This window comes from Crocuta crocuta, unplaced genomic scaffold (assembly GCF_008692635.1).
Source record: "Crocuta crocuta isolate KB4526 unplaced genomic scaffold, BGI_CrCroc_1.0 scaffold193, whole genome shotgun sequence".
Taxonomy (NCBI): Eukaryota; Metazoa; Chordata; class Mammalia; order Carnivora; family Hyaenidae; genus Crocuta; species Crocuta crocuta.
The window spans coordinates 2871442-2884057 of NW_027529624.1; the positions used below are offsets into that span (position 1 = coordinate 2871442).

At 44.5% G+C, this 12616-nt stretch overlaps 1 protein-coding gene across 1 annotated transcript; it reads left to right on the forward strand.

The window, feature by feature from the left end:
• The first annotated feature begins 1437 nt into the window (after positions 1 to 1437).
• ASCL4 (achaete-scute family bHLH transcription factor 4) lies at positions 1438 to 1802 on the forward strand. Its single transcript, XM_077761966.1, has one exon. The coding sequence runs from the start codon at positions 1455 to 1457 to the stop codon at positions 1800 to 1802; it is 348 nt and encodes a 115-aa protein (XP_077618092.1). The 5' UTR covers positions 1438 to 1454.
• Positions 1803 to 12616: the final 10814 nt, after the last annotated feature.

Consider the following 12616-nt stretch of genomic DNA (forward strand, 5'->3'; position numbering starts at 1 on the left):
GCCCAGCACTTGTCAAAAAAACATGTTAGGGCGACACCCCGGCTCCTGAGGAACAGGCAAAAAGTCTGATTGTAAACGTAGGGCGTTTTTGATTCTCTTGTTTTTAAGTTGGACTTTTAAAAGTAGAAGCTGCCTTTAATGTGCTGGTTTGCAGAACAAGAAATCTGATTTTCAGCGTGATAACACATTTTTTGACATTAACCACCGCTGGATTTTTAATGACACTTTCATCTTCAAAGCCCTTCACCAACATGGTTTAATTATTGTTGTTGTTGTTTTTTTTTTCGGTTGTGTGTTAAAAAGACAAGTCTTCAAAGCTATCATCCTTGATCCTTGGAATTGGGGCTCTCCACCTTTCAAATGTTGCTTTCCTGCCCCCAAGGGAGAAAATAAATTGCATCTTTGTTTTTTTAAGACAAAAAGAAGAACACAATAGAAATACACTCTTTGCACTATGGAAAAATGCTCTTCTATCCTGGGTGGGATTAGAAGAGGTGGGGAAGCAGTGTTTAACCTGTGTTTACAGTAAGCACTGTGAGAAATAACTGGCTGAAAGTGTTTGTTACTGTTCAACCTTTTGATGTGCTCTTAAAAAGTAGCACAAATCCATAAAGCCTCCTGCGTTCAACATAAGCGGGAGCATAACATTGGGACCCTTCTGTTCGTTGCTAAGGTATATTCCTTTCCTCTTCTCTTCAAAACATGTCTAACTGGGTTTTTAAAAGATTCGGTTTTGGAGAAGAAAACCCTCAAACCTCCCCGGAGGTCCTCCTTTCCTTTACTTGACAGATCTTATAACCACAAGGGAGCAGTCATTCCTTTGATGAGGTCTTCCCTCCACCTCCACAGAAATGGAAGAGCAAGTGTAAGTTTGCACACCGTCTGAAAGCTCTTTCCATTAGCCCTGAAAGCCGGAAACCACAAAGGACAGTCAAGTTTTGATTTCCAAGGAGAAAGCTTTTGGTAAACTTTCGCTCAGCCGCCAGGTCTTTTGGTTCCTGGGAGGGGCTCTTTTTAAACCTGGAAGATTCCTATGCTCGTGAAGACCCAGAGCGGTGGATTACGGTAATTGCAAAGCTTGGGCGATTCTGAAAGATTACTCTGTTTGGTGTGCGCTCACATTTCCAGGCTAGGGGACCGAGCAGAGGGACCTCTTTTGTCATCTTTTGAAAGAAGAAGATCAGAGGGGAAGACAGGGTTTGAAGTGCGGATTAGGAGGTCCTAAATCTTTGCTTATCACCTCCGTCTGGATCTTTATAAAAACGATCGAGTAGTGCCATGAATTCAGGAAATCCTGCAAAGTTTCCGTGAAGCCTGTCCTGGAACCAGAAATTAAAAGACAGCCCGGCCGTGCCAGGCTGTCTGAAGGGACCGGCGTCTACGCTTTAAAGATCTGAAGTCTCGTCTTCTAAGAGATCAGTCTCTTCCGTGATTTGTTGGCTTTCCGGCGAGGGATGGAGAAACGTAAGCCGGCCGGACTGCTGCCTCTGCGGTCGTGCGACCTCCGCACGGAGCCCCCGGACCTGCCGGGGACCCCGCCCCGCCTCCCCTCGGGGGAGCCCTTCAGGGACGCCGCGTGCTGGCAGCGGGCGCCCCGGGACTGCGCCTTCGGGCCCGCCTTCCTCCGCAGGCGCAACGAGCGCGAGCGGCAGCGGGTGCGCTGCGTCAACGAGGGGTACGCGCGCCTGCGCGACCACCTGCCCCGCGAGCTGGCCGAGCGGCGGCTCAGCAAGGTGCAGACGCTCCGCGCCGCCATCGGCTACATCCGGCATCTGCAGCAGCTGCTGGAGCGCCANAGCTAGCGCGCGCGCGCGCCGCCCCGGAGTCCCTCCCAGGGGGGCTTGCATTATTGATCTGGGGTTTTTTGGGGGTGTTTTTTTTACCCCCTCCAGGCCTAAACCTTAGGGAAAAGAAAGGAGTGTTTTAGTGGGGCGAAAATGTATTCTGACCTTCTGGCTGCGCACCCCCTGACTCAGCCCCTAATTGCTTATGTGCCTGCAAACTCTAAGGTGCTTATTAAGGAAACTCCTACGGTACTTCTCAAATGCCCGCTGTACTGGATCCTGAGCGCCTCACTCTAAAGAGGGCGATTGGAATTTCCCAGTCGGCGCTATGGGTACGTTATGTACATAACTATTGAATTCAAGCCAACCTTCACCAAAGAAGAACTTTCCAAAAATGAATAAATAAAAGACAGATCTTAAGACGAGAGGTTTTCCTGCATCCCTTCCTTGGGGAGTTGTATTTAGAATTTAAGTGACAGCGCCACTTTGGGTGAAGGAGACTCCAAGCTGGCACTGGAGCACACGCATGCGCCAGAGCCTGCGGCTAGACCCGCGCACGCTGTGGACCACGTGCTGTATTTGATACTTACGGTTTTGTCAAAGAGTGGCCATTTGGAAACTTCGTAGCATTTAGGAAATAATAACATGTTAGTGTGCCAGAACTCAGATTTGTATGAAAACTTATTTTCCTCTCAGTTGCTTTTATCCACTGGTTTTTCATTTTTCTTCCCCCCCCTTCTCACTCCACCTAACCTTTGGTTAAATTAAAGTGAGACCCCTGACTTAACAAAAAAAAAAAAGGAAATGCATAGATGGTGAAACAGGACGGATTGAAGTTGGTATGTTCTCAAACTTTCATCCCCATGAGGGTTTCTAGATGTACTGAAATTACCTAGTGACTTTGGCTTTGTTCTCAAAAGTCTTTGAAAAACATTTAATTCTGGTCATTTTTGTCTTAGAAACTATTATGAATTCAGTAGCTATGTCAAGTGCTTGTTAACCTACGAAGGTAAACTTCGTCTCTCTAAAGCTGTTTTTTTTTTTTTTAAGTTTATTTATTTTGAGAGAGACAGAGAGAACGAGCAGGGGAGGGGTAGAGGCAGGGAGAGAGGCAGACAGGATCAGAAGGGGCTCTGTGCTGACAGCTCAAAGCCCAGATACAAGGCTCAAACTCCTGAACTGGTAGATCATGACCTGAGCTGAAACCAAGAGTTGGAGGCTTAACTGACTGAACCACCCAGGCTTCCCTCTAACACTGTTTTCTGATATCCTGGGTTGACCTTTCCACAGAGGCAGTCCTGTATGGCGGTGGGGAGTGGGGCCCCGACACCCAAGGGAGGGAAAACTGGGTATGATGTCACCCCCCCACACTGGCCTCATGAGATAGGTTTTAGTGCCTCCTTTTTACAGATGTATCAACTGAGGGGAGTTAATGTTCAAGGAATATCTTTTGTGTGCCAGGAGCTTTTTTGCGTGCTTTTTACATGTTGCCCTTTAAAGTCTCATAAATCTGTGAGGTGGATATTACACATATTTTGTGGTTAGAAATAATGAGAGGCGCCTGGGTAACTCAGTCAGTTAAACGTCAGACTCCTGATTTCGCCTTAGGGCATGATCTCACGGGTCCTGAGATTGGAGTCCCAAGTTGAGCTCCGTGCTGACAGCATAGAGACTGCTTGGGATTCTCTCTCTCCCTTTCTCTCCCTGCTCCTTCCCCCGCCTTGTGTGTGCACGTGCTCTCTCTCTCTCTCTCTCTCAAAATATATAAATAAATAAACTTTTTTTTTTAATGAGGCCTTGCCCACGTTTGTGTTGCCATGATTAGTTGAGCTGTGATTCAATGCGGAGTGTGACCCTAAACCCCAGGCTGCTGTGTCCCTTTCTATACCCTCCCTTGCTCCCTCATTTACTAGCTCGGTGACAGAGCAAACATTTCTTAGCCTGACAGCAACTCAGCTTCCTCCTCTGTACTGTTTCACAGGAGAAGTATAGATGAAAGACCTTGGTAGTCTGCAAGGTACTATCCAGTGGTAAGTTAGTAGTGTATCATCTTTTGGAGAAAATACTATTGCTCAGTTCTGTGGAGAGTAAAGCCTGATAAAAATGATCTCTAGGTGCTGGCTCAGTCAGTTAAGTGACTGACGTCAGCTCAGGTCATGACCTCAAGGTTCACAAGTTTGAGCCCTGTGTCGGGCTCTGTGCTAACAGCTCAGAGCCTGGAGCCTGCTTCGGATTCTGTGTCTCCCTCTCTCTCTGCTCAAGTCTTTCTCTCTCTTAAAAATTAATAAACATTAAAAAACTTTTTTTAATGATCTCTAGGTGGAATTAGTGTGATTTCTTCAGTGTGTCAGAAAGAAGACAGAGTAAGCACATTGTATTGGGATTTTACCTTCTATTGTAAGGTTCTGGAGGACATGACTTGACCTGTGGAAGCTGAATCTATGTTAAAACATATAATTACTAATATTTATAACAGTGAGTTATAATGGTTTCTGTGTTTCTGGCTGCACAGATAAATGCAGTGATTCACAACAAATCTTTACTTTTTCTTAAGATTTGCATGGAGTCTTTTAGTTTGAAGGATCACGATGTAAACCTGCCCTTACCTGTTACTTAGTTACAGCCTCTCAAACACCTGTAATATGTCCATTTTGGTCTCCAGGCAGGTCCTTATGCCATATAGAGGTTTCAGTGAAGCAAACCCAAGTGAGATATATTTACTACTGGGGGGAAAAAAAGGAAAACTTTCTGACTTGCTGGAGGAGCAGCTAATTAACCAAGTCATTGATAACCTTTAGAAACTTTTTAGGGGTCTTCGATGAGTGGTAATAACACTCTCCATTCCTTTATTCTGATCTAGCCATGATCAGCACCTTGACATTCTATTTTCTACAGTAGCGATAATGATAATACAAGAATATGTTTTGTTTAATCTGTATACTATGGTTGCTTTTAGATGTGGGAAAATGAAATAAAGACTGCTTCATTCACGTCTCTAAGATAAATGTGTAAAATGTGTGAATAAATATAATATACCTTACTGAGATGAGTGATTGATAAAGAAAAGGACAAAGGCAGGGTTTTTTTTAATGTTTATTTTTGAGAGAGAGGGTGACAGAGTACAAGCAGGGGAGGGTCAGAGAGAGAGGGACACAGAATCTGAAGCAGGCTCCAGGCTCTGAGCTGTCAGCACAGAACTCGATGCGGGGCTTGAACCCACGAACCACGAGATCATGACCTGAGCTGACGTAGGTGGCTTAACCGACTGAGCCACCCAGGTGTCCCGAAGGCAGTTTTAAAAGAGAACTTTACTGTGGATAAAAATGCCTCAAGAGACTTTTAATGTGGTTTTGTTTGAAGCCCTACTGAGAATAAGGCAATGACTTTGAGAAGCATTTTGAAAAATACAAAAGAAAACAAAAAGCAATAAAATTCCATCTCAATCATATAATATTTTTTAGAGAAAAAAAATCAGGCTGTTTTTCTGGAACCTTCCTGATAACTTATAGGAGGAATACAAAACCAGGCATGAGACCTTTAATTTTTTTTTTAATGTTCATTTATTTTTGAAGGAGAGATGGAGACAGAGCATGAGCAGAGGAGGAGCAGAGAGAGAAAGAGACACAGAATCCAAAGTGGGCTCTAGGCTCTGAGCTGTCACACAGAGCCCTATGTGGGGCTCGAACTCACAAACCGTGAGATCATAACCTGAGCCGAAGTCGATGCTTAACTGACTGAGCCACCCAGGTGCCCCAGGAATGAGACCTTTAAAATGTAAGGGGCGCCTGGGTGGCTCAGTCAGCTAAGCATCCGACTTTGGCTCAAGTCATGATCTCACGGTTCATGGGTTCGAACCCTGTGTCGGGTTCTGTGCTGACAGCTCAGAGTCTGGAGCCTGTTTCAGATTCTGTGTCTCCCTCTCTCTCTGCCCCTCCCCTGCTTATGCTCTGTCTCTCTCTGTCTCAAAAATAAATAAACTATAAAAACTTTTAATTAAAAAAATGTTCAATCTTTTTTCCCTTTACCTGTGGATGAATGCTTATGCTTAATTAACCATTAGACAATTTGAGTCTTAAAAAGAACAAATTACACAAAAGTTAAGTAGAAGCAATGTGGTGAGCAGAGTTTTGTGGAAACAGTACATTCACAAAAGGAGAAACATTTACATGTCCTTTAAGATCATTCTTGATTTTTTTGCCACTCAGATCAGACATATCCATTGATTATACTGTATTTCTTCTAGAATGTTCCCTATGGTTTGTAACTCTGACTAATTGAATTTCTGTGACACCCCACAGCATGCCACCCTGAGGGTGCAAAGGAGCTGGAGCCGCGGTGGGCTGTGGCAGAGTGTGCCTGGCCCACGGCCTGGGTCAGCACTGCCGTCACCTGCCTGGTGACCTTGGGCAAGCCCCTGACTTCCAGGGTCTCAGTTCTCTATGCTAGGACAAAAGAAGTTTAGATTGCATGATCTTTTAGGCTCTTCTAGCTCTAGGATGCCATTCATTCTAGCTCTAGGATCCTGGAGGAAACAAATGTCAACAAGACATGCCTGCTTCCCGCATCTTAGTGCAGTGACCGTTTCTGTATCATCTTTTCCTGCTAGAAAAATCCAGAGCCAGAGCAGCAGCTTACACTTTTCTGAGTCCTCATTGCTGTTACAATGCCTTAAAAACAAAACAAAGCAAAACAAAACTACATAATGTTTTGTTGAATGCAATTTGAAGAACTGTGCAGTCTGGAGGGAAGATTAACCTAAGTTGTCTCACTATGGTGAAAGAAAAGGTATATATGGTATAACCGATGTCCAAAATGAAAAATGTTATTGGGGTACAGTAGTGCCTGGGTGACTCAGTCAGTTAAGCGTCTGATTCTTTTTTAAAAAGTTTTTTTAATGTTTTATTTATTTCTGAGAGAGAGAGAGAGAGAGAGGCAGCATGAGCAGTGGGGGGTCAGAGAGAGAGACACACACAAGAATCTGAAGCAGGTTCCAGGCTCTGAGCTAGCTGTCAGCACAGAGCCCTACACAGGGGCTCAAACCCACAAACCATGAGATCATGACCTGAGCCAAAGCCAGATGCTCAACTGACTGAGTCACTCAGGCGCCCCATGTGTCTGATTCTTGATTGGTTCAGGTCTTGATCTCAGGGTCACAAGTTCAAGCCTCGCTCTGGGCTCTTTGCTGAGTGTGAAGACTACTTAAAAAAAAAAAAAGAATGAAAAATGTTATCAAGATACAGAGAAAAGTGGGAGATATTTCAGAAAACTAGGAGGAAAGGCTTTTGGGGGTGTAGTATTTGGTAGGTGAAACAGAGTGAGGATTATATGCAGAAGATCCAAGTGTGGGGAAACAAGTCCCTAGGAGGCAGAGGAACTATGTTTGGAGAATAGAAGCTGAGTAACAGGAGACTAGAAAGATTCTAGAAGGCACTGAAATCCAGGCTAAAAAATAACCTTGAACTTTAATTTTTAGTCAATGGGGAACTACTGAATATTTTTTTCTTGGAGAGAGGGTAAAGTGTTCAGTGCTGTGGTTGAAGGTCAGTCTGGTGGCAGGAAGCAGCACACCAATAGGGTATTATAGTAATGAAAAGAGAGAGAGGGAAGGTCTCCGTGAAGACAGTGACCCTGGAAATGGGGAGGAGGGGTGGGCTGGGAGGTGACGTGGTGTGGCCCCTCGGAGGCTAGGGGTTGGGGGAAGGGAAGAGGGAGAAGTTAAAGATAGCTCCTCTGAGTTGCCATCAACTGAAATGGGGAACACAGAAAGAGAAGCAGATTTAAAAGGTAAAAGTCGTGTGTAGGAGATGCTGTGTCACAAACACCGACCAGCTACTTCTGTCCACAAGCAGCTGGAAGTGCCAGTGTCAAGGTCAGGAGGGAAGACCTGGGAGTCGTACACCTTTGGGCAGAAATAGGAGCGGCTGCGAGTTTCCAGGCTGAATCTGAGAACAGTAGGAGAAAGCTGAGGCAGGTCTCACCAGAGGAGTGGCAGAAGAAGAAATGGCTTTGAAGAGAACTAAGAAGTTGGAAGAAGAACTGAGCTAGTGTAAGATCATGGCAATTACAAGAAGGTATCTTTTTTTTTTTACAAGGGTATCATTTTATAAGAAGGAGGAAGTGGCTGACAGCATCATATAAATCAGGGGTGTCAGAGCGTTTAGGTATGAAGGGGACCTATTGGATTTGGCCACTAGAAAGTCACTAGAAACCTTTGTAAGGGCATAACACGGGTGGGAAGAGAAAGCAGTGGTGAGGTTGAAGGCTGCCCTTTCAAGATGCTTCTCGGCGAATGAGAAAGACAGCTGGATGATGCATAGGAGCACATGTACCCCAATGTTCATAGCAGCACTCTCCACAATAGCTAAAACATGGAAAGAGCCTAAGTGTCCATCAACAGATGAATGGATCAAGAAGATGTGGTTTATCTATACCATGGAANCTGGAATGATGTAAAGGGACACCCAAGGGAGGAAAAGATGGTGTATCAAAGGTTGTTCCGAACCTGGGGGTTTACAGGTGAAGAAGTTCTCATCGACTCAGAAGCTCCTAAGTGACAAGACTTCAAGGAATCTCAAGTCAAGTGAAGGAAAGGGTCCTAGGAATTGGGGGGAGATTAAAGAACTGGAAGGCAATGGGTTGGAAGGTAACCAGTGAAGACTAAGGCAGGTGTTTAAGTGGCTGAAGAGATGGAACAGGTGTAGGTGATGGCAAACAAAATAAGAAAAGGATTGTACGGAAGTAGGGCACTGGGTCTAGCATTGGCCCTTAGGTGCTGCCTGGCTTCAAAAGCATTGAGGTAATGATGTTTAATGACTTGGTTAAAAAGTTGCACAAAATCCTCTGTGATGACATAACACTTTAAATGATATTTGTGGGGCGCCTGGGTGGCTAAGTCGGTTAAGCATCCGACTTCAGCTCAGGTCATGATCTCCTGGTTTGTGAGTTCGAGCCCCACATCGGGCTCTGTGCTGACAGCTCAGAGCCTGGAGCCTGCTTCGGATTCCCTGGCTCCCTCTCTTTCTGCCCCTACTTGTGCACACATTCTGTCTCTGTCTCTCAAAAATAAATAAACATTTTTTAAAAATCAATGATATTTGTATTTATTTTATATTTTATCATTTTGTGATTGTAACTTTGGAAAGAAAGCTCACCAGCATTTGGTATATGAGATGATGATAATATATACACACCTTAACCCAAGAGTCTGGTGGCAAAGAATAGTATTATAATACAATAATGTATTAATTTCCTTTTGCCTGTGGCTTCTGAGATTTAAAAAAATACTCTTTTTATGTGGAACATCTTCAGTGGAGGAACCAGTTCAGAGTAAATGCAGTGGATTAAATACTGAAGAGAAAGAGAAAATAGTATCTTACATTTTTCCCTTTTTGGAATTTCTGGGGACAGGGGAAGGAGAATAAAATAGCTTTGGGGTACCTGGTGGCTCAGTCAACTAAGCATTTGGTTTTGGCTCAGGTCATGATCTCACAGTTCATGGGTTCGAGCCCCACGTCAGGTTCTGTACTCAACAGCTCAGAGCCTGGAGCCTGCTTCAGATTCTGTGTCTCTCCTTCTGTCTCTGTCTCTTCCTTGCTTGCACGCTCTCTCTCTCTCAAATAAAACAAAGCATTAAAATTTTTTAAAAAGAAAAAAAAAAACCCTAGGGAAAAAGAACAGGGTTTGGAGAGTAGAATTGGGGTGCCCTTCAGTCATCCAGATATGGAGAGATGGTGTCTGCTACTTTGGCTGACAGTTTTGATCCATGGGGAATAAAATGTCAGCCTTGGGGGCGCCTGGGTGGCTTAGTCGGTTAAGCGTCCGACTTTCGCTTAGGTCATGATCTCGCGATTCGTGGGTTCGAGCCCCGCGTCGGGCTCTGTGCTGACTGCCAGCTCAGAGCCTGGAGCCTGTTTCAGAGTCTGTGACTCCCTCTCTCTCTGACCCTCCCCTGCTTACGCTGTCTCTCTCTCTCCTAGAAATAAATAAAAAATATTAAAAAAAAAAAAGTCAGCCTTGGAGACCTGAACCTAACTCTCATCATCTTGACTCCAGGGGTTATTCTGCTCTCAGTGGAATTTGAGAGCAAATTCCCACGAGGCTGAGGGAGGCATTTCATAGGATGAGTCAGGGTTACCCAGCTACAACCAAGCCAATCGAGGTTTCTGATGGCGCCTTTCAAAAGCTTTTGAGCTGCTTCTGTCTAGACAAAGATTTTCTTCAGAGCTCCCAAAGTTATCATCGTCATCTCCAAAAATGGGTAGCAATGAGACTTTTGATGGAGTTTTACACCGGTGGAGTCCTTCTCTGCAGAGCCATCACTAAAACAGGCAGACCCCATCCCCAGCCGAGCTCTCTGGACCCTTCTGTCAGCCACCGCCAACCCCGTCATCTCGTCAGGCAGACAGGCTGCTGGGAGAGAGCAGAGGTGCCTAAAAGGGCTTTGTATTTTCCTTATTGGCCCGTGAAACCGGAGAACCATTTCTAGCTCTGTGATTATTATCGCTGTGTTGTGTATGTGCTTTACTTGAAGTCTCCCTGGGTGGTGAGATGGGTTTCTAATCCTTCCGTAGTAATTTCGCTGTGTCCTTTGGTGAAAGCCTGTCAGCAGCCTTTTCATGTTGGGTTACTTACTCATTGTCATTAACCATGGCCCAAATGAAACCACAGATGCTGCAGAAGGAAGCGCGTCCAGACGATAAAACTCTCCAAACTGGTTTTTGCCTCCAGAGCAAGCCTGGAGGGGGCCACTCCTAAAGACACTTCTCATTTCCCTGACCGTGGGGGAAACATCTCTAAAGGAGGAATCCTATCTCCCAGTCATGGGACTAGAAAGAGCCTTGGAAAATGACCCGGTACGGCTCCGGGGGTTTTAGTGAAATGAAGGATTAAACTATGCAGGGTGCAGGCTCAAAGAGTATCTCTTCTCTCCTAAGAGACCTCTAATTGACAGAAATTCTCCACCAGCTAACATCTCCTGGGAGCCTTACTAGACGGCAGGCTAGCCCTTTATACGTAGTATTCTTATCTGATCACAAGCATCCTACGAGGTATGTATTATATATCACTTCCATTTTATTTATTTTTTTAAGTTTATTTACTTATTTTGGTGGAGGGGAGGGGCAGAGAGAGAGAGAGAGAAAGCGAGAAAGAGAATCCCAAGCAGGTTCCACACCGTCACCTCAGTGTTCAACATGGGGCTTGAACTCACAAACTGTGAGATCATGACCTGAGCCGAAGTCAACGCTTAACCAACTGAGCCACCCAAGTGCCCCAGTTCCTCGTCTTTAAAATGGAAGTGATATGGAAACCAACTTGACAATAAACTATCTTTAAAAAAAAAATAAATAAAATCATTATGTACAAGTAAAAAAAAATAAAATAAAACAAAATAAAATAAAATAAAATGCAAGTGATAGGGAGCGCCTGGGTGGCTCAGTCAGTTAAGCATCCGACTCTCTATTTCCATTAGTCCTTCCATACTTATTCGTTGGCATCCTCCTATAAAGAAGGGCTTCCCCTACTATGCTATTAATTTACTCATTTATTTTTATCAGTTTGGACTCATTCCACAGGGTTGCAACATATTAATCTTATTATTTTTGACAAATATTGTTTCTAATTATTGAACTTGCTTCTAATTTGACTGGGGAAGGGGAGGAGCCCCTTCAGACTGGTTCCTTTTGCCATGTCCCATTATTAATTGAGCATTTCATTATTTTCTGGCGCAAGATCTCTCTCCTTTCTCTCTCTCTCTCTCACGCACCCATACCCACACCCACACACACAGACCTAACAAGGATTAAAACCCACAAATGACATGCAAACGTTTGTGTGGTTGAATGGTTTTCTGGGGAGAGAGTCGAGCCCGGCTTTCATCAGATTCTCAGAGAAGGTCCCTAACTTCTGAAAATTTAAAAACTGTGACGAATACCTCAAGGAATTCCTAGTGATTTTTTCAGATCAGCCATCTTTCAGGTTCCTTATCATTGGGTAGCTTGGAGGGGCTTTAACCCCCTTGCTATCTTAACGTCCATCCTAAAACAATCTCCTGCTTACAGGAAATGCTCAGTGAATGTTAGCTGTTAAGACTGTGAGGGAGAATTCTCTGCTGGCAGTGGGGAGACTAGACCCTTCAGAGTCTGAGTCCTGAGCATCCTAGTGGAATTTCCAGTCTAACTGGTTGTAGAACTTACTGAAGTAAAAATAACAGAAAAAAAAAATTTTTTTAAAAAGATGTTGCCACTTGGACCACAAGGAGGCAGGTGTTACTTCCTGCTGTGCCCCAAGTAGAGGTTTCTCCGGTCTTATGAACTGAGCAGCACAGCACCAGGACAGCCCTGGCATGGGAAGATGTCCGCTGGAACCATCCAGATGGTCCTGACTGCCACAGTGTCCTCCCTTCCCGTCCCCAAGGCTGCCAGTGGTTAGTTTCTTTCAATTAAGATGGGAAACTATGTGTTGTTCCAGACATCTCACACCCAATATGGTCTTGCCCTCTCTTCCCTGAAAGACCAGAACATGTGCTGTTTCATCTTCAATGAGTTGTGAATTACTTGGTGGGGTTCATTTCACTTCATCACACTTCACAGAATATTTTCTGGAAGCTTCCTACAGGCAGGACTAGGAATTTTGTTGCTCTTGTTGTTTAATTGTAAGACAATGTGAGGTGTGGGAAAATCTCTCAGCCAAAAATGAGAGCCCTTCACTCTGGCCCCAGCAATTTGCTGTGAGAAACTGGACAAATTAGTTGAGGTCTCAGCTTTGTTTTCTCATGTGTCACAGAGAGCTGGATTATGGACTGTCACACTCAGTATTATGTAACTCTGCCTTAT